This window comes from Mirounga angustirostris, unplaced genomic scaffold (genome assembly GCF_029215605.1).
Source record: "Mirounga angustirostris isolate CCGP_5_RB_7025 unplaced genomic scaffold, mMirAng1.0.hap1 SCAF_8, whole genome shotgun sequence".
NCBI lineage: Eukaryota > Metazoa > Chordata > Mammalia > Carnivora > Phocidae > Mirounga > Mirounga angustirostris.
The window spans coordinates 76,944,165-76,967,960 of NW_026991716.1; the positions used below are offsets into that span (position 1 = coordinate 76,944,165).

Genomic DNA, 23,796 nt, shown 5'->3' on the forward strand with positions numbered 1-23,796 from the left:
TTGCTACTATAGATTTAATTTTTATCATGTTTAAAATACATAGATATTTACTAGCTAACTTCTTTAACAGTATGGTTCTTTATGTAGGACTGTTAAAAACTTAGTAAGGGGCACCTGGCTGGTTCAGTCAGTAGAGCATGTGACTCTTAATCTCCAGGTTGTGAGTTTGAGCTTCGCTTTGGGCATAGAGATTACTTAAGGAAATAAAGAAAATAAAAATTTGGTGATTGTGGAAGAAGTTTGGGACAATCCTAATTTTTTTCATATTGTCTTACCGTTTACCTAATTGATTTCAAGCTGTTCTGTAATGATGTTTGCTTGTTTAAGAAAGTTCAGTATTAAAAAATTAAACTCGTAATCACCTTTAGTATGAAGATATTTCATTTTTCCAAACATTACTTCATGTCTTTATTATTGAGGGCAACTTTCTCATCTTTAGATATTTTATGAAAATATTCATCACAGATAAAAAAAAATTATTGAGATATTTGTAATTAACACTCATTTAAAATTTTTCAGGTCTCAGAAAGATTCCAGCAGCTAATGAAGCTCTTTGAAAAGTCAAAATGCAGGTAGTTAATGGTTCTGCTACAGGAGACTAGTAAAGTAAATGTTTGACACTGTGACTGTGCAGTTAATGGCCTGTAGTCATTGAAGATATGAGTAGTGGGTGAGGACATCCAGTTGAGTTCCTGCTTCAATCACAGGTTGGAGGATGATTGCTCATGCAGGATTCTGAGGTCACCTCATCCACAGGGACATGCTCAGAGTGAAGCCTGCTGCAGTTCAGATCAGCATGGCATCTCTCCTCAACTCTCTCTTTTTAAGTATAATTGACATACCATATTATATTTCTCCTCAACCTTCTGATTGCTGATGAGTCTAAGGTGGAGGGGAAATGCATTTGATGATTAATAAAAAATCTTTTATAGATGAAGAAAAATAAAACATTCTTGAATAGCATATATTTCACAGGCAATGACGTCTATAGTCTTTGTAATTTAATATTTTTCAAATTTTAATTAGTACTAAATACTTTTAAAATATAGAATATTCATCATTCATAAACATGAAATCTGTCATCTGAATAGATGGCATGATTTACTATGTTAATTTAAATTAATAATATTCACAGACATGTTTCCTCAGCTTATTTAAGCCATTCCTATACAGGTTTATTAAGGCAATAATTATCAGCAGGGTTTTTTTTTCAGTAAGACCTGAACCAATTGCTTAAATATTGCTTAAATATTTTGGACTTTTACATAAGGAAAATTATAAAGATATGTAACCTATCACTATTTTTCAATTTATTTGTAATCATAATTATTTGCAGAACACCCAATTTCAAATTAGTTTCAAATTAAATTCAGTTCAAATTAAATTAAATCTGAATAGAAACTGTATTTGGACATAGGTCTTAATGTGAAGTGTCCTGAATATTTTTGAGTTTTAAATCTATTTCTGGACCCAATGTAAATTACTGTGTTGAGATAATCTGTTAATTTCAGTATCTTCTCTAAGCAACTCATTTGCTAATGAGATCTTAAGATATTTAGCAGTTTACTGTGAAGTTAAAATCCTATTTACATAATTTGGAATGTAAGATTGAATAATGGAGAATTTAAATGGAAAAAGCTTATTCTTTAAGAACTTTTCGAATGGCCTGGTTATTTTTCAGATTTATTGTGCTTTAAAATTTTCACTACCTTTAAGAACTTCAGCTGAGTTTTTATTTTACCTGAATGTTATCTTAAAATGTGACTTCCATTCTTTTGTGAAGATAATATACATTCATGAAAGAACTCATTTGTATCTGGAAGTTATGCTTACTAGTTCCATTACAAATCTAAAATCTTAATGGTTTTGATACTTGAAATTTTATTTGCTTGCATGATAGCAAAAACAGTAGGTTATTTTATTTCTAGCTGTCTCTTAACTAATTTTTCCCATCCCAAGTACTATGGTCACATTAAATTCTTGTCAGAATCAGAATATAGCAATAAGGTTACCAAACTAATTCTGTTAAAAGCTAGTTCTTTAACACTGATATCTGAATGAACTCATTTAAAGAACAACACCTGATGAAAGGGTCATATCAGAAAAATAGAATCATAACTTTAGCATTTTCTTACATTACAGATAAATTGCTGAACTCCTTGGAGTCTTAATTGATATTGCATACTACACAGAAGCTTGGAATTCCTCATGTTTTAGATGGGGAAGTAGAGGACAGTTTTATGGCATATTTGATTACTACATAAAAATCTACATTTGCTATTACTTGCTGACTCTTTAATCTCAAGTCAGCATGTTGAGCTTGTTCCAGTCATCAGTCTGATTTGCTCACTACTGGTCAAGATATTTATTTTTAAACAGAACTTGTTATTAAAGATAAAAACAATAACAAAATGGCATTGAAACTTTAGTTTTGATATTTCAAAGAAACAGCTTTCTTTTCTAGATTTTTCAAAATAATTTTGTAGCATTTTAAACAATTAGTTTGTTTCATCCATTTTTATTTGCTTTTCTAATTGCCTCTCATTTTGGTAAATTGTAAAATAATTTAAATAGTGTATATGTAAATATGTATAATTACAATGATGTAAAATACTTTGTGTGTGTGTATGTGTGTTTGTGTGTATACACACACATAAATGGCCTTGCCCAGCCAAGGATTTTTTTTTATATGTATAAAGCTTTTTGTATAAAGTTTGCTTTCAATACCAGTAATGTATAAATAAAGCCATGTAAATTCTGTTATATTTTGATTAGAATGTTTCTTTTAGTGCGTTTAGATAATGATTAAAAGAAAAAAAAAAAAAAGGTAAAACTCCCAGGGGACATGGGAGCCGTTTTGAAGTGGTTCTTGGTGGGGGTGTGGCTGGCTGAATGTCTGTGAATAGATTCATTAGAGAAAACCAGTTGCCTTTGCCTGCTTTCTCACAGCAGGTACTAGTACAGTGAACCAGACCGCTGCTGCAGGTGTCCTCACAGATAAAATCTGGGCAGCACAAAAGCCTTTTTGGGTGAAGATTTGGGGAAAACAGGTAAGGATTGACTAGCTTGTGCATTATTTGTTCACTCCTCCCCCTCTAGACTCCTAGGACTGGTGGGTTGCAGTGTCGGCCCTAGACTCTAGGAAGTGCCTTAGGAAATCGCTATTTCTTCCATGGTGTCTGAAGAGGAAGCTCTGATCTGAAGGGTTACTTGGTAGATAACAAACTGAAATAATTTACAGTGGTTTTTGTAGTGTTGGGGCTGTCCACCGTAGGGCTTTATCTTTTTGCCTCTCTTTGAACCCCCAACATAGCCCAAAGGGCTGGCCCTCAGCCTTTCCCCAGAGCATACTGTCACTCAAGAGCCCACACTACTAGGGAAGTGAGTTCACAGGCCAAAGTAAAGTGTAACTAAGAGATACCACTTGTTCAAAAGAAAACTCCATTACATAAGACCATTAGAATCTAAAATTAAGCCAATAAACATTAAAAGAAATAAAGGGAAGATTGTAGCAATGTGATATAAGAAGAAATAATGACCCAAGTAGAAATATAAAAACCATAGTATTTAAAATAACATAAATGGGGGCGCCTGGGTGGCTCAGTTGGTTAAGCGACTGCCTTCGGCTCAGGTCATGATCCTGGAGTCCCGGGATCGAGTCCTGCATCGGGCTCCCTGCTCGGTAGGGAGTCTGCTTCTCCCTCTGACCCTCCCCCCTCTCATGTGCTCTCTCTCTCCTCTCATCCTCTCTCTCTAATAAATAAATAAAATCTTTAAAAAAAAAATAAAATAACATAAATGGAATAAAAAAAGAATAGATACAGCTGAAGAATAAATTAGTGAGTTGGAAAATTGAGAAACTCTCCCAGAAGCAAAGAAAAAAAAGAAGAAGAAAAAAAAAAACCATGGATGCAGATTTAAGTGAGATGAAGGACAGAAGTTGATGGGCCAACATTCATGTAACAAAAGGGGTCCAGGATAAGAAAAAAATTTGAGGATTGAAAGGGCCATAAAGTACCAAAGAAGAAGAAAGTACCCACATCTAGACACATACTGAAATTTAAGAGTATTACAGATGAGAAAAAAAAAAAAGTTTTTCTTGTAAAAAAAAAATAATACAAGTTTTTCTTGTATAAAGAACAAGAATCAGATTGACCTCAGGCTTTTCAAGAGCAATATTGGCTGTAAGAAAACCTTTTGAAGTATTGGACCTAAAGTTTTACATCCATTTAAGTTGTTATTCAAATGTGAGGGCTTAATAAAAACATTAAGATTTACCATTCAAAAGTCCACATCGTAAACATTTTTGGAGAAAATAGCAAAAAATAAGCCCAGGAGATAGTATAAGAGCTAGGCAGTAAGAGTGGTTAGATACCTTGGTAAAGTGTGACTAGGACAAGAAAGAGGACAAAAGGAAGTATATCCATAATCCAGAATTAATTTTAGACCATATCAACACCGTGGAGATTAAGGGACCATGAGAATGTAGAGTTCTTGACTTGTTAGGATGAAGGTATAAATTTAAAAATGTTGAATTTTAAAAATCAAAGTCTGGCCTTGAGAAAAGAAGTAGCTCGGTAAATTCCCACAAAGTGAACACTTGTAGAACGCCATCCAGGTCAAGAATGAGAATTTTGTCAGCTCCCCCAGAGAGCCCCACCCCCTATTCCTAGTTACAGTCCTTCCTCTTCCTGGAGATCAGTGCTCTTGCTGACATTACCATAGGATGGTTTTACCTGTTTTTGAACTTTCAGATGGAATCATAAATCATTTTTGACTTATTTGCTCACTCAGGTTTGTGAGACTCTTCCATTTAGGTTGTTTCCAGTTTGGGGTTATTTAAATAGTGCTGGTCTGAACATTCTTGTACATGTTTTTTGCTGCACATGTGGACACATTTGTGTTGGATACATACTTATTAGTGGTATGCAGATGTGAAGTTTAGTAAACACTGCCCAACAGTTTTCCTGAGTGTGTTCATCAATTTACACTTCCTCAGTAGTGTGAGTTCCAGTTTCTTGACATGCCTTCTACCACTTAGTATGGTCAGTCTTTCATCTTAGTCATTCTGGTGGAGTGATACCTCTTGAATGTTGGCCATTTGACTATCCTTTTTTGGGGGTAAATTCCCTGTTCAAGTTTCTGATCTACTTTTCTTATTTGTAGGAATTATTTCTGTATTCTGGATATGATCCCTTTATTCTGTATGTGGAAATTCCCTCTCCCACTTTGTGGTTTGCCTTTCACTGGGTCACATATTTTTTGATGAGCAGACATTCTTAATTTTAATGAAGATTTAATTTATTATTCCTTTAATTTATAGTAGTACCTGTTGAAGAAACCTTTATTAACTCCAAGATGATGAAGATACTTTCTTATATTAATGTCAGAAACTTTTATTGTTTTACCTCACACATTTACATCTACGGTTTACTAGGAATCGATTTTTTTTTGTAGGGTGTGAGGTAGGGGGTAGTTTTAATTTCTATTTTTAAAAAACATCCAATTGACTAAGTCTCATTTGTTGTAAAGACTGTCTATACCTCACCGCTCTTCATTGCCACCTTGGCAACAAATCAGGTTCCCATATATGTATGAATTTTTTTTCTTTCTGGAATCTCTCTTCTGTTTATTGGTCTCTATGTCTAAACTTGCCACCCATATTATCGCTCTCTTAATTACTTTATAGTAAGTTTTGATATTCAGTAGACAAATTCTGTCACTTTTGTTTTCTTTCCTCACCATTGTAATGGATAGATTGGCTCTTTACATTTCCACATATGTGTTAGAATCATTTTATCAAGTTCCATGGAGTCTATGAATCAAAATTTGGGAAGAATTGACATCTTTACAATGTTGAATTTTCTTTCTTTCTTTTTTTTTTTTTTAAAGATTTTATTTATTTATTTGAGAGAGAGAGAATGAGAGACAGCATGAGAGGGAGGAGGGTCAGAGGGAGAAGCAGACTCCCTGCCGAGCAGGGAGCCCGATGCGGGACTGGAGCCCGATGCGGGACATGATCCCAGGACTCCAGGATCATGACCTGAGCCGAAGGCAGTTGCTTAACCAACTGAGCCACCCAGGCGCCCCATAATGTTGAATTTTCTAATCCCTGAGCATGGTATATCCCACCATTTATTGAAATTAATTTATTTAAATAATGGGGTGTGTGTGTTTAAGTCTTGCATATTTTTCATTAGAGTTTGATAGTATCTGATCTTGTAATTGATTTCATTTTCTTTTTGGTATACAGAAATATACTTGACTGTATACCTAGAGACTTGCTGAACTATCATATGTGTTAAAAAATTTTTTTTTATTAAAGCTTTTTTTTAAATGGTTTTATTTATTTATTTGAGAGAGAATGAGAGAAAGAGCACAAGAGGGGAGAGGGAGAAGCAGACTCCGACTCCCTGCTGAGCAGGGAGCCCAATACAGGACTCGATCCTGGGGCTCCAGGATCATGACCTGAGCCGAAGGAAGTCGCTTAACCAACTGAGCCACCCAGGCACCCCATATATGAGTTAAAAATTTATCTGTAGATTCTTTTGAATTTTCTCTACAAAATCAGTTTTATTTCTTCCTTTGTAATCTCTAAGCCTTTTTTTTAACATTTTTTTTGTAGTGGCTAAGAATAAGAACTCTAATACAATAATGTTTAGAATTGATACTGGTGAATATTCTTGTCTTATTCCTAATCTCATAGTGGAAACTTAGAATATTTTACCAACATGAGGCTTCCTGTAAATTTAAAAAAAAAAAAAGGATACTCTACAGATTAAGGAAGTTTCCTTCTATTCTTAAGAGCTTTTTTAAAAAAAATCATGAATGGATGTTTTATTAAAATGTTCTTTTATTTTATAAATGTGAATTACATTTTTAAATATTAAACAGACCTTGTAATCTCAGAATAAGCCTAACTTTAATGTGATATATTAGATCCTCTTTATATGATACTAGGTTTGGTTTGCTAATGTTTTTTGTTTAGGATTTTCTGTTATTTTTGGGGGGGCAGTGAGATTGATCTAAAAATTTTCTTTTTTTTTTTTTTAAAGATTTTATTTATTCATTTGAGACAGAGAGATACACAGAGAGAGAGAGCATGAGCAGGGAGAGAGGCAGAGGGAGAGGGAGAAGCAGGCTCCCCGCTGAGCCAGGAGCCCGATGCGGGGCTTGATCCCAGGACCCTGGGATCATGACCTGAGCCGAAGGCAGACGCTAAACCATCTGAGCCACCCAGGCACCCCTAAAAATTTTCTTTCTTAATGTCAGGTTCTGGTATTCAGATGATGTTGCTGGCTTCATAGAATGCATTGGAAAGTGTTCTTTTTTCTGTTTTCTCTGAGAGGTATATGATGATATTGTGAAAGACATGGGCATAAGCCCATTTGCTGAACCTATTTTGCTATGAAATGAGTTTCTTGAACAGAAAATGTGTGGAATGCAGTAGTGGTGAACAGGTTTTCCATAATGCCATTCTAAGAATATGATTGCCTCCCCCTTCATGAATAGAGCCAGTCTTATGTAATAGACCTGCCACTAAGTAGTTGGCTAGTCCATATTTGGACTCAACTTTGACTTTGTGGTTGATAGATTAAACCTTGCACAATGGAGGTATCCAAAACAGCTGTGGTGAGAATTCCATGTTGCTGAGCCCGTACAAAACTTTCTTTCTTCCCATATGGCCATTTTTACACGAAAGTAAGCACTGGGTTTGCAAGGGAAAGAGACTTATTTCCAGAATGTATTATCTTGTCCATCTCATTGTTGAGATTCTCTTCTACAAGTAGATGCCTTTTGTGAATAATCACATGGGACACAATGTTCACTCTTTGTGTACAATGTTAGGACTCCATTCACTTTGCTCCTTCCCTGGACTTTGTCATATATCCAGTTATGTTTTCTCCAAGTCTTTAACCATCCAGTCAAGCCTTTAACCACTGCCCTTGAATAGATTCTAGTTTTGGTCCTCTCTCTAAGTGAAGGAGACAATTAAATATATTGTTTTTTTTATTTTAAAGATTTTATTTTATTCATGAGAGACAGAGAGAGAGAGAGAGGCAGAGGGAGAAACAGACTCTCTGCTGAGCAGGGAGCCCAATGCGGGACTTGATCCCAGGACCCCGGGATCATGACCTGAGCCAAAGGCAGACCCTTAACCGACTGAGCCACCCAGGCGCCCAGAGACAATTATATATATTATTAAAAGTTATATGTCCCTTCCTACCCCCATCCTTGGGGAAAATTTCCCTTTTTCATCCTGTCCTGATTGGAGTTGTAATATTGCAGCTGTTGACTTCTGGCTTGTGCTAGCATGTGATGTAGAAACACCTGGAAACTGGGCCCAAATCTTTTTCTCCTCAGTTAACTGGTTATAAGGAGGTGCATATGAGGGTTAGGGTTAGGTGTGGATCGAGTGAGAAGAGAAGCTTGTACAGTATTACATATTAAAGGAGTCTGAGCTACCTGCTTATGCAACTTGTCTCTTCCAAATCTGCTTCAGCCTGCTTATTTATATAACATTTCCTCTTATTTTTTTAAGCTTTTATTTATTTATTTGACAGAGAGAGGGCGAGAGAGGGAACACAAGCAGGGGGAGTGGGAGAGGGAGAAGCAGGCTTCCCGCCGACCAGGGAGCCAGATGCGGGGCTCGATCTTAGGACCCTGGGATCATGACCTGAGCCGAAGGCAGATGCTTAACGACTGAGCCACCCAGGTGCCCTAGCATTTCCTCTTGTTAATGAATGCTGCTTTTTGTGCCCAACTTTATGGTTGGGTAGGTGAGATAATACCCGGTTAATTCTAGGCAGTTTGGGTCACCTGATCACTGATTACACATAGTAAGGCATTCAGTCTCTAGCAGGGTATAGCTTTGTTATAAAACACTGGAAGTATGCACTCCCATTCTTTTATTAAGGCTTACCAGAGACTTCATGCTACATATTTATTAGCTATAGTCTCCTTTTTTTTTTTTTTTTTTAAGATTTTATTTATTTATTTGACAGAGACACAGTGAGAGAGGGAACACAAGCAGGGGGAGTGGGAGAGGGAGAAGCAGGCTCCCTGCTGAGCAAGGAGCCCGATGCGGGGCTCGATCCCAGGACCCTGGGATCATGACCCGAGCCGAAGGCAGACGCTTAATGACTGAGCCACCCAGGCGCCACAGCTATAGTCTCTGAGTGTCATCTGATTTGCTGGGATCTCACACTGTTTTTGTACTACAGCCTGAACTTGCTGCAGAGCCTTTTCTATGTTCCCTAGTGAAAACTGACAGCCTTACAGGTTGATCGTTAAGTGGGCCAGCGTAACACATCAAGTGGCCTCTGGAATTCATAAAGGCTTATCAAATATTGTGGGTTTTGTTGCGTTTTTTTTTCAGTTATTTTAGTGCAAAGGAAAGCAACATATCTTTTCACTTTGCAGGGGATGGACCTCCAGAAACTTCCCTGTGGTGGCAGGCCCCTTCATTTTGGTGGGGGTTTATATCCTGTGCTGTGGCATGCATGTCTTATTACGAAAGCATCTACCATACTTGCTTCCTCTTTCTCATCAGATCCAATCAGCATTATGTTGTGGCCCAGTATGATGTTCTGGGGGACCTTCTAGACTTTTGTGACCTAGATGATGGCAGAGGACAGGAAAATTGATGTAGCCTTCAGACAAGATGGTGACAAGCGTATTGTCTGTGAGCCATTTTGAGTTAATTTTTGTGAAGGCTGTAACCTCAACATTTAGATTCAGGAAGGCAAAGGAAGGATTAGGGAAGAAACATCTAGAAAAACAATTTGGTGTCCTATTTCGCAGTTTGGGGTGGGTTCATGGATGTTCACTATATTATTAAAAAGTAAATTTTTTAAAAGAGACATGCATAGAAGAATAATGGCATTGTGTCATGATCCAAGGATAATGACTGATTTGATTCAATGCACTTGAGGCGTATTTTAAAAATTATATCTTGAGGTGCCTAAGTCCTGACATTGTGAGAGGAGCTGGTGATAAAAAGATGAATCATTCTTCCTCTGAAGGATCAGCTTCCTGGGAAGACAAACACCCAATTGTGAGATGTGGTATATTAGTGTTACAAGCAACAAGTTGGGGGCAACATAGAGGAAGAGCTATATGATCTGGTCCTCGAAGGACGCCAAGGCAAAGAAGAGTCGAGGAAGGCATAAATTCAGCTTCTTGTGGGTAAATTACTTTTAAATTTAATTGAAATTTTTGTGTAGGTAATACATTTGTTTGGTTTAAAAATCAAGAAGATATCAAATATATCACTCTGAGTCTTGCTCCTTTCTTTTTCTTTGTCCACCCTATTAGGGAAATCTCATATTATTTTCTTGTGTATATTTTTACTACTACCTTATGCATTTTCATTTCTTATTTTTTCCCTTTTCTTACAAAAAGATAACATACCCTTGAGAGTTATGTACCTTGCTATTTTCATTTCATAATATATGCTGGAGAATGTTCCATATCAGTACATTTTCTTATTCTTTTGTATAGCTGGAAATATACCATTGTGTGAATTTATCATAATTATTTAGCCAGTTCCCTGTTTATGGACATGCTGGCATTTCCTATCTTCTGCAAATGCAAACAGTACTGTAATGAATCACTTTGTACACATCATTTCATACATGTGCAGGCGTACCTGTAAAGTAAATTCATAAGGGTATATAATTGAGAACCAAAGTAGTAGATTAGGTTCATGAGCACACATCCTGGGAGAGGCAACTGGCAACTGGAAAGGTGGTGAGAGAAAAGCACTATGTTTACTAAGCAGCGGTGTCTCCTAAATATGAGATAGTTAACTCTGCATCTCATACGTTCATTAATCTGAGGTTGACATTGTCATAGGATGGTTTTTGTTTTTGTTTTTTGTCGTAGAATGTTTTTACAAGTGGAAGGTGCGATCTAATTTCATGCTTCTTAGAAGTACCTTTATTATATATATATATATTTTTAAAGATTTTATTTATTTATTTGACAGAGACACAGTGAGAGAGGGAACACAAGCAGGGGGAGTGGGAGAGGGAGAAGCAGGCTTCCTGCCGAGCAGGGAGCCCAATGTGGGGCTCGATCCCAGGGCACTGGGATCATGACCTGAGCCAAAGGCAGACGCTTAACAACTGAGCCAACCAGGAGCCCCTTAGAACTACCTTTAAAAAAGCACCAAGAAAGTAAATGGTAGTAGAATTCAAAGATGAATATTATTGAAAACTTAAAATCCTTACTGGCAAGATTTTAAGAGATCATTTATGAAATGAATGGCTTCATCTTCCCAGAAATGCCCTGATAATTGCTGTCAGACATACTTTCTTGACTCACATAGGATTAAAATACAAAAGATGTTTGAGGCATCTTCGTTTGTCAGATTCACTTCTTCGCTGAAGCAAAGTGTATGTGCTAAGAAAGTATAAAACTCTGTTAAGGAAAAATATTAATGGGTCACCCATTAAACTTTAGCCTGGAATTGCTACTTTAAATGTTTTCCTGGAGTGCCTTATGGCTTAGTAGGTTAAGCCTCCGACTCTTGGTTTTCACTCAGGTCGTGATCTCAAGGTCATCAGATCTAGCCCTGCATGGTTTCCGTGCTGGGCGTAGAGCCTGCTAAAGATTTTCTCCCTCTCCCTCTCCCCCTCCTCCGCTCTCTCTTGTGCGCACTCTGTCTCTCAAATAAATAAATAAAATTGTAAAAAAAAATGTTTTCCTGTTGTATATTTGGGAAATTCACAATCTTTGGATTTTCTTTTCCTTATGCAAGTGGAGGCATTATTTTTAAAACAAGATTTTAAAATGAACTCCTCAGGCAAGTCTTTGGCTTGGGGGAAGTAGGGATGTGCAGTACGTAAGTCTTGGGCCCTCCATCCTGGCTGGCTTCAGCCAGAGCGCCTCTTTTTACCATTTTATAAATTGGAATTCCTAACAATAATTGACTTTAGATTCTGCTTTTACAATGTTTTGAAAGTCACTCATTTTGACCTTTTATTTTGCAGTTCTGTTTTTCTGCAATGGGTGTGGTTATTTTTTGCATGGTAATACCTTTTATCTGAAGAACACCAAACTCTCTGCTAGGAACCTGATAGTTTAACCCAGTTCCTATCATTTCTTACATTTTCTCCTAGCAATCTCTTATTTTCTCTTGGTAGGTCCCTCTGAATCTTATTAGCAGATGAAGGACTTGACACAAATGAGCTTTCCTCTTCTGCTGCCACTACCCTATATTACTTGTACTTTCTCTTCATTGGTATTATGTCAGCTTCCCCAGTCTTTTTTTTTTTTTTAAGATTTTATTTATTTGAGAGAGAGAGCACAAGCAGGGGGAGCAGCAGAGGCAGAGGGAAAAGCAGACTCCCCACTGAGCATGGAGCCTGATGTGGGGCTCAATCCCAGGACCTTGAGATCATGACCTGAGCCGAAGGCAGACGCTCAACGGCCTGAGCCACTCAGGTGCCCCAGCTTTCCCAGTCCTAATGTTTTATAGCTGCTTGCAGAAAACAACCAACCACTCCTGCCGTTAGGGGATTTATGTCTCCAGCTGTGAATGAGGTGACACGGTATTGGTACCATTGACTAGCACAGAGACAGTAACTAGTGGAGCTCTGACTCCATGTGTATTTTCCTCCATCTTGAGACATTTGTTCTCTCTAAACTTTCTGTTCCCTCTGTTTCTCGGAGTGTGTCTTGGGCCTGCCAGGGACTTCATAGATTCAACATAACTTGGTGAGAAAGAAAGTAGGAACTCTGGAAAAACAAACCCCAACTTGTTCTCTATGGGAGTGGTTCTCATCCTTTCGTGTGCTGATTCCTGCTTAGCCTTCGGGCTGGTTGGGGATGAGGCAGTAGGTAGAGTTCCTCTTCTCCAGCAGCAGTGCAGTATTACCTCATTGGGACATTTTGAATTATTACTATGAGATTATGGGAGAGTTACCCACTTTGTGCCTCTGCCTTAAAGATCCTGCTTGCTAAAAGTCTTCAAGAATGAAGTGATCAGATCGATTCATTTGCAGGAGATTTTTTTTTTTTTTAAACAAATTGACATATGGTTGTGTTTATTTTTACTTCACTGCCTAGTTTAAGCATTATTTTCTTAAGTAATACATTCGCTGTTGAGAGGATTCAGTATACAAGATTCATCCCACCTCTAACCCCAGTCACTTGGTTGCCTTCCCTTGAGGCAACTAATATTAGGAGTTTCTTGTGACCCTTCTGAATTATTCTATGCATCATGTATGATTTTAATGTTTGACTCTGACAAGATGCTTTAAAGGTATTACATTCATTACTCTTCAGGTGAATTTTAGAATTAAATGTCAAGGGCTTTCTGGGACAGTGTACCCAATACCATACAAATGTACAGATTAATACATCATGTGTTTTTGCTTCTAGTTAATTCTGATAATTTGTACTTGAGGCTAGTGTGCCAGATGGTGGAAATTTAACCTCACCTGTTTGGCTTTTATTATCCTTTCTTTAAAACTAAATATGTGAAAATAGAATAGTTAGATGATACTTAGGAACTATCAGTAATTTTATGTACTTTCAAAAAAATTTTTAAAGATTTATTTGAGAGAGAGAGAGCATGGAAAGAGAGAGGAAGCGAATCTCCATCAGACTTCTTGCTGAGCATGGATACCGACTCAAGGCTCAAGCCCACAACCCTGAGATCATGACGTGAGCTGAAATCAAGAGTTGGTTTCAGTGACACTGTTCTCATGGTCCCCCCCTCCACCCCACATTGGCCATTTCTCATTTTTATTTGTAGACTTATTTTCCTTATTTCTCAGGGTTCTATTGGCTCACTTTGTCTTGTCCCTAAGTGATCTCTACCTATTCAGTGATTATTCACAAATGTTTAAATGTTTATCTCTAGTTTGTACCTTTCGTTGTTTTTATTCTCTAGACCCAAATGCCTTCTGGACATCTCCACTTTTGCCATTCAGCTTTGTTGGGTAAAATCTAAAACTTTTTTCAATTATAATTTCTGACATGATGTGCTTAAAAAAGACTTCCTGTACTTCAAAATTACAAAACATTATATTTTATTGTAATACTGTTGTGGTTGCCTTTTTTACATTTAATACTTTATTCTACCTGGGATTCATTTTATGTTTGGAGAGATAAGTAGGGAAAATGTAATGATTCCATATTTTTTCTCTTGTATTTTTTTTAAAGACTGATTTATTCATTTGAGAGAGAGAGCGAGCATGGGGAGAGGGGCTGAGGAGAGGGAGAGAAAGAGAATCTCCAGCAGACTCCTGGCTGAGCACAGAGCCCAACATGGGGCTTGATCCCACAACCCTACAACCCTGAGATCATGACCTGAGCCGAAACCATGAGTTGGACGCTTAACTGACTGAGCTACCCAGGCGCCTGTCTCTTGCATTTTTGAGTTGATACTCACTCAGTTCTTTTCTTTTTCACTATTTGTCCATTTTATGTGTTACTGAGAGTCCTATTGACTAAGTACTGTGAGGGCTGGATGAGGTATATCTTGTTCATTGTTGAATTCCTTGGCATTTAGGACAATGTCTAGGTGATAGAAAGATTTTAGTAAATATTATTGAATGAATGAAATATGGAGGGGGAAAATTCTTTCATTAGTGGTTTTAACTTCATAACACTTTACTGTTTTTTCTCTGTATCTTTAATATCAGGAAATCTGCATCTTAGAAGCTTTTAGCCTATCAAATATTTTAATCTCATCAAATTTTGAAAAACATTTTTTTTTTTTCAGGGTAAACCAAATAACTTTTTTTTTTTTTAAAGATTTTATTTATTTATTCATGAGAGACAGAGAGAGAGAGAGGCAGAGGGAGAAGTAGGCTCCCAAGGAGCAGAGAGCCCGATGCGGGACTCGATCCCAGGACCCTGGGATCATGACCTGAGCCGAAGGCAGATGCTTAACTATCTGAGGCACCCAGGCGCCCCCAAATAATATTCATATCAGCTATGCTTCGATTCTTTCCTAGATCCCAAGCTTACTAGAGAAGCAGTTTATATTCACTTTTCTTCTAAGTTAACAAAACTTTCATGAAAACATGCTGTTCCACATGTGGCTTTGTGGATATAATCACATGTCTATTACTGTTTCTGTGTCTGCTTAATCTTTACGGCTACGCTGTGCCTGTCCCAGAGGCTTTATTTGGCTGATTTGTTTTCTTTACTTGGCAGTGGGAGCCATGGATAATACATAATGAGGATCTGCTTTGTTTGGTGATGATTATTCCAGTGTTAAGGTCAAGGAACTGAGTTTTAAAATGGAAAGACAATTCATCCCACTGTTATTTAATGATACGTTCTGTGTGCAAAGAACAAAATGCTATAGAATATGTCTCTATCTGCAAAGAATACCTTTCCACGAAGAGGGACAGAAGACACAACCATCATAAAATTCATCTTAAGCACAATGTCAAATCAGTGGTAGAAACAATAGTGTGGGCATTCGGGAATGGGAAAAATCACTCTGACTTGGGATGGCTAAGGTAAACTTCCTGGAGAAGATCATGTAGGATGTCTGGTTAATGGCGCATCTGATATGGGTAAAAAAATGAACAAAATTTGCAATGGAATGCATTGTACAAATGTGACGGCCATTGGATACAGTGGAATAACAGTCAACCTTGTGTGGGAGAGGAGAGGCAGGAAATTGGATCAGATTGTGGAGGGTCTTTAGTTTTGTTTTTTGTTTTTGTTTTTTCCAAAAACATTCCTTGGAAGTATCCTATTTTATCAAGCATAAGGCATAAATATTAGGGCTGGAAAATCCTTCATGGCTTTGTTGACATGAAAAAAAAGAACCTGCTTTATTGATGAGCCTGTGTCTTTGTACATTATATCCATGAGTGCTATTAACTTCAGTGTTTTCTGTATGTTTCAGACATTAGTCTCTTACCATGGGGGATTGGAATTTATTGGGTGGCATCCTAGAGGAAGTTCACTCCCACTCAACTGTAGTGGGGAAAATCTGGCTGACCATACTCTTCATTTTCCGAATGCTGGTACTTGGTGTGGCTGCTGAAGATGTCTGGGATGATGAACAGTCAGCATTTGCCTGCAACACCCAGCAGCCAGTTGCAACAACATCTGTTACGACGATGCTTTCCCTATCTCTTTGATCAGGTTCTGGGTTTTACAGATCATCTTTGTGTCTTCTCCTTCTCTGGTGTATATGGGCCATGCACTTTATAGACTCAGGGCCTTCGAAAAGGAGAGGCAGAAGAAAAAGTCACACCTCCGAGTCCAGATGGGGAATCCCGAGCTTGAATTGGAGGAGCAACAAAGGATAGATAGAGAGCTGAAGAGGTTAGAGGAGCAGAAGAGAATTCATAAAGTCCCTCTAAAAGGATGTCTGTTGCGTACTTATGTCTTACACATCTTGACAAGATCTGTGATGGAAGTAGGGTTCATGATAGGCCAATATATTCTCTATGGGTTTCAAATGCACCCGCTTTTACAAATGCACTCAACCTCCTTGTCCTAATGCAGTGGATTGCTTTGTATCCAGGCCCACAGAGAAGACAATTTTCATGCTCTTTATGTACAGCATTGCAGCCATCTGTTTGTTCCTCAATGTACTGGAAATATTTCATCTGGGAATCAGGAAAATCATGAAGGCACTTTATGAGAAATCCAGCAATGAGGGCACTGAGGATGAAAGCAGCACCCCATTCCATTTGAAAAAATATTCATTGGCCCAGGAGTGTATGATTTGCTCTCCCTTGCCTAAAAGAATCCCTCTACTTCAAGCAAACAATCAACAGCAAGTCATTTGAGTCAATGTGCCGAAGTCTAAAACCATGTGGCAAAGCTCACAGCCCATGCAACTTGAAGTAGACTCGTGCTGTGTTAAAGAAGAGTGGGCTGAGAAGGATCAGCACAGTGGACAGCTCCATGCCCACAGCCCATGTCTCTGGGTAGCCGGTACTCAAAGTCAGCACCCCGGACAGCAACTGGACTGTTCCTCCGGCCTACACAATGCAAAGTCTCAGTCCTGCCTAGATACAGAGATAGCTCCTAGACACTGCCCATCCTATGCAATAGGAACCTGGGGGCAGTCCCAGGATCGATGGCTCTCAGGAGAGGCTCTCACAGATTTACACAGTAAATGTAGAGACAGCGATGGCAGTGTGAGAAAGAGTGGGGTCTGGACAGACAGATCTTACCTGGGCAGTCACAAGGCCAGCTTTCTGTCCAGATTACTGTCTGAAAAGGGACACTTGTACAGTGACTCAGGAAGCTCCAGTTCTCGGAACAGCTCTTGCTTGGACCTTCTGCACCGGGAAAATAGCCCCTCGCTTCTGCCTTCAGCCACTGGATACAGAACATCAATGGTAAGTAAAGATGGACAGCCTGACTGAACATAGGACTATTGCAAGACGTTTTCCACTCTAGCTACTTCTTAGCTTTCGCTGTCCAGCTACCTGGTGTGTATATGTGTGTGTTAAGAGAGAGGGAGAGAAGGTGAGGGAGGTTAATTTATGGAGAGTTAAATCCTGTCATTCAATACATTCAGTTAAATTCAATTCATGAAATAAACTTACTGAAAACTTACTTTATATTATTCAGTCTTAGTAAGTGCTGGGTTTATAAGTGGATAAAATACTGTCTCTGCTATCAATGGGCTCGGAGTCTAGATGGGAAAGTTAGTAAGCATACAAATGTGATCAAGTGTAAGGTGCCCTGTTAGAAGGGGCGGATGGGCAAAGGAGGGAGTGGTCAATTCTTTATGGATGGGTCAGGAAAAGCTTCGTAGTAGCAGTTACTTTTGAATTGAGCCTTAAAAGGTGTGGTGATTTTCTCCAGATCTGGGAGGACTGGGGTACATGAAAGAAGGCCATCCTAGTATAGGGAGCAGCACAGACAAAGGCTGAGAGCTGTGACACAGCAGGGCTGTCTGGGGAGCTATGTGTGGCTGGGGCACTGGCAGGTAGGAAGGCTATGGAGAGGGAAAGCTGGAGAAGGGGCCATGGAGGTCTTGTGGGAAGGCAATGGAGCACCCATAGAGGGTGTGCAGCGAAGTGATGGGATCAGAGTTACATTTTAGAAAGCTCTGTCACAGTGTGGAAAATGGATCAGAAGAGGGATCGTTTGTAACCTTGGGTTGCCCTTGTCTCATTAAGGAAGGAGGGTGTGCTCCATTGTTTTAATAGCTCTGGCATTTAAAAGTCATATACAAAGATTTGGTGATATATTTCACAAAGACTAAAATCAATATTGTATTGATTTTAATTCTGTTTTCTGAAAAGCCAGTGTGGAATAAACATTTCCTTCTCAATTCTGGAAAAAAAAATGACACTTGCTTTATCCACCACTCCTAACAGCTTTTTTCCATTAAAAAGAAACAACTCCAGGTTTGGTGGGGGAACTTCCTAGTTGAGCTCACTTGGTTGAGCTCACACACTTGCTTTCTCCTGTTAATGATAATGATTAAATCTATGATTATTGAATCCCTACCCCAGTTTCATATCTCCTGTGAGCTTAGAGATATTTTGTTACTGCACTAAACCATATCTTGAGGAGGAATCATCCTACCTAGATTTTTCCTATAATACTTCTTTCAAACTGATACTCGTTTCTTGTCAGTGACGTCATCTACCCAGGAGACTATGTTTAGGATCAGAGTGTGGCTACTTGGAACCCACACCAAACTACAGCAGGGTTCTCAACCCTGGCTACTAGTTAGAGTCATCTGGGGGCTTTAAAAAATCTTCATGCCCAGGACCCATCCAATTCCAATTAAACCAAATCTTTGAGGGTGGAATGCACATCAGGATATTTAAGTAAATTCTACCCATAAAGTGGGGCTTGGACTTATAATTCCAGGATCAGGAGTCATATGCTGTACTGATTGAGCCAGCTAGGTGCCCCTAGGATTAGTATTTTATTTTATTTTATTTTTAGATTTATTTGAGAGAGAGGGAGACCAGGGTTGGGAGGAGCAGAGGGAGCGGAAGAGAGAGAATCTCCAGCAGGCTCCCCACTGAGAGCAAGTAGCCTGATGTTGGGCTTGATCCCACAACCCTGAGATCATGAGATCCCGACCTGAGCTGAAACCGAGTTGGCTGCCCAACCGACTGAGCCACGCAGGCGTCCCTGGGATTAGTATTTTTTAAACTCCCATGGTGATTGCAATGTGCAGCCAGGGTTGAGAATCACTATTTTAGAGTAACCTTGCCAGGGGTTACTGCTTCTTATCTCCATTTGTGAAGTCAGCAAGACAGTTTTAGTCATTTTCCCTTTCTTATACCTCTTCCCATGTGAGAGGAGTCTTCGTATTGGCAGAGAGTTGAGGGGGAGACGGTAGTGTTTAGTTAAGGCAGATTTTTTTTTAATCTTTCAGATTATCTTTTGGGGGAGGCCAGCCATTCCTACAAGCCTGAAGAAAAGATGATGAAGATGACAGGCCCCTTTCTTTTTTCTTCTTCCTCTTTCTTCCCTGTTTTTTATGTTTCTAGGAATTACAAATAATGTCTTCGGCCACAGAGATTTCCTACTTACGGTCACTTTCCCACCAAACCCCTTACAGGGTTGACAGGCCACTTCACTCCCCAGATGGTAGGAAGACTTGATTGAGGCCACAGCTATCAACCCCAGAGCTCTGTGGCTGAGACATGATGCTTCTTGCCTACAGAGGAATCTGTAATTAGAAATCAGTGCAGCAAACAGGATTATAATCATCCACTGTCAATATATGGACTGTAAACTGCTTTTTACACTGTATTGGGTCCTGGGTGACAGAATTTTTCAGGCTCAGTAAGATGCATTCTGACTTCAGCAGTTGATGTTTCAGAGTGAAATAACTTCTGGTAGGACCACAGTTGCTTTGCCGCTCATGATGTGTCCCTTTGAGGGAACTGTCCTGCAAAAGAAATGCATTCTATTTTGGAAGGTCATAGAAGGCACCAGAAGGAGCCATGATTTTATGCTGAGACATTTCCCTTGCTGTCACCCAAACCCCACAATTTGTTCAAGTCCAAACTCACTGATCGCTAAATAGGCTTCTATCAAGGTTGGTTCTTTGAAGACTAAGCTGGGCATAGAAAGCAGACTTTCATTCTGGCCAAGTAAGCCTGGGGAGGAGGGCTGGCTGAGTTTAGCAACCCGCACTACCCTCTGTAAGGGAGAACTGTCCCCATTGCTGAATGCAGAGATGCTGTGGAGCAGTAATTCTTGTGCCCAGTTCCACATGAAATCACTAGGGAGGCTTTGAAAACTGCCCCAGGAAAAATCTCTGCAGATGGAGCCTTGACACGAGTACTTTTTAAAGCTCCCAGATGATTCCAGTGTACAGCCAGAGTTCAGAACCATGGCTGTAGAGAAGGGAGATTTTGACATTAGGAATAAGATTGCCCTGTGAATTCTTCCAATCTTTTGGGACATTAACGTGATGTAGCTTCAAAAGGTGAGGACACTTACACTTAGTCCCACTGCCTGGGATGTACCACCCACCCTAAGACCTTGGCATGACCGATGGGGCCCGCTGTGCCAAGGCCCTACAGAGTTCTCTTGGGCCACGATCAAGTCGGGGAGAGATAAGGACGAGGTTGAAATAGGCAGGAGCTGATATTAGGGCTTTATAGGCCATGGAAAGGAATTTGGGCTGGATGGCACAGGGATGGTGGTGAGCTGAGAATATGTTTCAAGAAAAACCCCACGTTCTGGAGAGTCTATTATAGGGCTACTCTGGTCTGAATGTTTGCATCCCCTCAAAATTCATATGTTGAGACTTAATCCCCAATGTGATGGTGCTTGGAGGTGGGGTCTTTGGGAGGTGATTAGGTCATGAAGGTGGAACCCTCATGAATAGGAATAGTGCCCTTATACAAGGGGCTACAGAAAGTTCCCTATCCTATCTACTATGTGAGGACACAGCAAAAAGACAGCTATCTATGAACAGGAAATGGGTTTTCACCAGACAGGGAATCTGTCAGCACCTTTATCTTGGGCTTCTCAGACTCTAGAGCTGTGGGAAATAAGTTTCTATTCTTTATAATCCACCCAGTCTACCTGAATGGACTAAGACAAGGGGTAAGAGTACAGTCAGGGAGGCCAGCTAGGAGGCTTACACAGTGGCCCAGGGGAGAGAGGCATGTGGCTCAGACCAGGGGACCATTGTTAATGGTTTGCATGGAAGAACAGTCTTTTTCTTGTTTTTCAAATTAAAGTAATACATGCTCATTGAAAGAAATTCAAGCAATATAAAAGAACATAGAGAATAAAATGTGAACCTGACCATGTGAGGATTCATCTCTTTTTGTTCTCATCTGGATTCACTTCCCACTTCACTCCCCGAAGACAACCGCTAACAGCTTAGGGTGTGTTCCCCCTACCTTCCTCAGGGCATTTGTCATCTGTCTTTGAGGACAAATGTATGTCCACCCATATATGGTGGTTTTTAAAAATACAAATGTGATCATGTAGAGATGTAGAGATGTCTTTGCAATTTGCTTTTGCTCATTTCATATGTCACAGGGGTCTTCCCATGTCAGTACCTGTGGAACGGCCTCAGTTTTACATTAATTCATGCTTTTGTATGGTATGGATGAGCCATAAGATACTTGATGGCCAGTTAGCCATTCTAACCTTTTTCTACTGCACGCAATGTTGCAGTGGATGTTTCATACATATATCTTTAACAGGTATCTAGAAGTGGAATTATTGGTTCTAATGGACATGCACATATTACATTTTGACAGATGCTGAAAATTTTTGTTCAGGAAGGACTACACCAATTTGTTCTCTTTTTAAAAAGATTTTATTTATTTGAAAGAGAGGCAGAGAGAAAGCGCACGAGTGAGGGGGAGGGGCAGAGGGAGAAGCGGGCTCCCCACTGAGTAGGGAGCCTGACTCCACTCAGGGCTCGATCCCAGGACCCTGGGATCATGACCTTAGCCGAAGGCAGATGCTTAACCGACTGAGCCACTTAGGCGCCCTTACACCAATTTATTCTCTTATCAGCACATTAGCACCTCTTTCCCCACACTCTTATTCATACCAGCCATTATCTTTTTTCCTTCCAATCTGATGAAAAGTGTTTTCCTTTGTTTTTTTCTTCCATATTTTATTTTAGAGAGAGCACAAGTGGGAGGGGCAGAGGGAGAGGGAGAGAGACTCTTAAGCAGACTGCGCTCAGCACGGAGCCCGAGGTGGGCCTCGATCTCACGACCCCGAGATCATGATCTGAGCCGAAACCAAGAGTTGGATGCCTGACTATACCACCCAGGCGCCCCGTGTTTCCCTTTGTTTTAATTTACATCTGTGATTACTAGTGAGGTTGTTCATATGTTTACTGGTCATCTGTATTTCCACCATGAATGATCCTTGTCTGTCTTTTCTGTTGGGATATTTGTCTTTCTTCTGATTTCTAGGAGCTCTTATATGGTATTATATTAACTCCTTGTTTGTATGTGTGTGTGTGTGTGTGTGTGTGTATATACATATATATATATATATACACACACACACGCATGGAAAGATTTTTCTCCCAGTCTGCTTGTCTCTTATCCCTGTTTACAGCATCTTTGAATTTTTACTATTATATTAAATCTAAAATCTATTACTTCTAGGTTCTTTGTCTCATTTGAGGTCTTTTTTTTGACTTCACATTAAGAAGTGTTATTAGATGGGTATTTTGAGGATGGATTGTACTAATTTATTGAGCCCTTTGGTTGAGCAGTTTTACATAACATAACAATTACCAAAGAATCTGAAGAAGAGGAGGAAAGATACTCACTTCATTAAGGGCCTGATGGAGGTCTAGACACTTCATGGGCTTCCTCCCTGTAGCCCTGTAATTATCTGTTTTATGGATAAAGAAATAGGTGACTTGTCCGAAGTCATACAGTTAGGATGTGGTGAAGCACAGTTCTTGGGACATAGCAGGGGCATAAATTAATATTTATTGGATGAGTGAATGAGCTGGAATTTTATTCCAAGCCTGTCCGACTCGACCCAAGCTCCTTCTATACCTCATTACTGCTTCTTGCTCTCTCTGCATAAGGCAGCCTAAGTTTAGCAGATTTTTAGGGTCAAGGATAGATTATTACAAAATGGAATATTCCACATTTGGATCCCTTTTCCCTTCCACATTATACAAAGCCAAAAATCTGGCTAATTGTAGAAAGAGCAAAAATGGAGCTTCGGAAGAAGTTGGCTTAGTTTTAGACCTGGATTTTGGACAAAAACAATACGTGGAGAAGGATAAGAAGATGACAGGTGGGATTCAGATCTTTCAGGGAACAGAATCTCTTCTGTGGTCATCCTTCTCTGGGTCAACCTCGGGAGAATTGTCTTCAGCAGGTTTTGATTGGAGCCCTGGTATTTGTGACATACACAGAGTCCCAGGTGGGTGGGCAGGGCTGACTCTTACAAGTCCTTTGAGTCTATTTTGTTTGTCTTGTTTCCTATTTCTTTCAGAACATGCTTCTAGAACTTTCGTCTCTTATGAAAAAATAATTCATGTGTGGGGCCAGAAAAATGAACCCAGGAGTAACTGGCATCTGCGGGAGAAAAGTTGCACTTTTGTTAGCTCAAACTTTGAGAAGAACTGCGGGAACCGTTCCCTCCACAGAGACACCCACCGGGCGATGGGTGTGTACAGGGTGCTCCCAGCTGGGCCCCCCTCTACAGGAGACCCTCCCCTGATGGGGCTGGGATCAGCCTCTCACTGCCCCACCTGGTCTCACCGCCGGTCTGATCTCAAGCAGGTGGAGGAAGGGAGGAAGTGCACCCCGGGAGAGAAAATCTCGGGTAAGAGCTGCTGCCTGTCTGAGGGGAGAAGGATTGGGACATGGC

At 39.6% G+C, this 23,796-nt stretch overlaps 2 protein-coding genes across 2 annotated transcripts in view; both read left to right on the plus strand.

Annotated features, from left to right (window-relative positions):
• CASP8AP2 (caspase 8 associated protein 2) overlaps positions 1-2,913 on the plus strand; it is a 38,277-nt gene extending 35,364 nt beyond the window's left edge. The window contains exon 10 of the mRNA XM_064597876.1: positions 520-2,913. Coding sequence (XP_064453946.1) covers positions 520-576 — 57 coding nt within the window. The 3' untranslated portion in view covers positions 577-2,913. The remainder of the gene's footprint in view (positions 1-519) is intronic.
• GJA10 (gap junction protein alpha 10) lies at positions 533-23,369 on the plus strand. Its single transcript, XM_064597889.1, is given in 7 exon segments — positions 533-572; positions 2,950-3,050; positions 15,881-16,071; positions 16,074-16,453; positions 16,455-17,354; positions 17,357-17,423; positions 17,426-23,369. Coding segments are annotated over 5 exon segments (1,629 nt in total). The 5' UTR covers positions 533-572; positions 2,950-3,050; positions 15,881-15,896; the 3' UTR covers positions 17,533-23,369.
• The last annotated feature ends 427 nt before the right edge of the window (positions 23,370-23,796 follow it).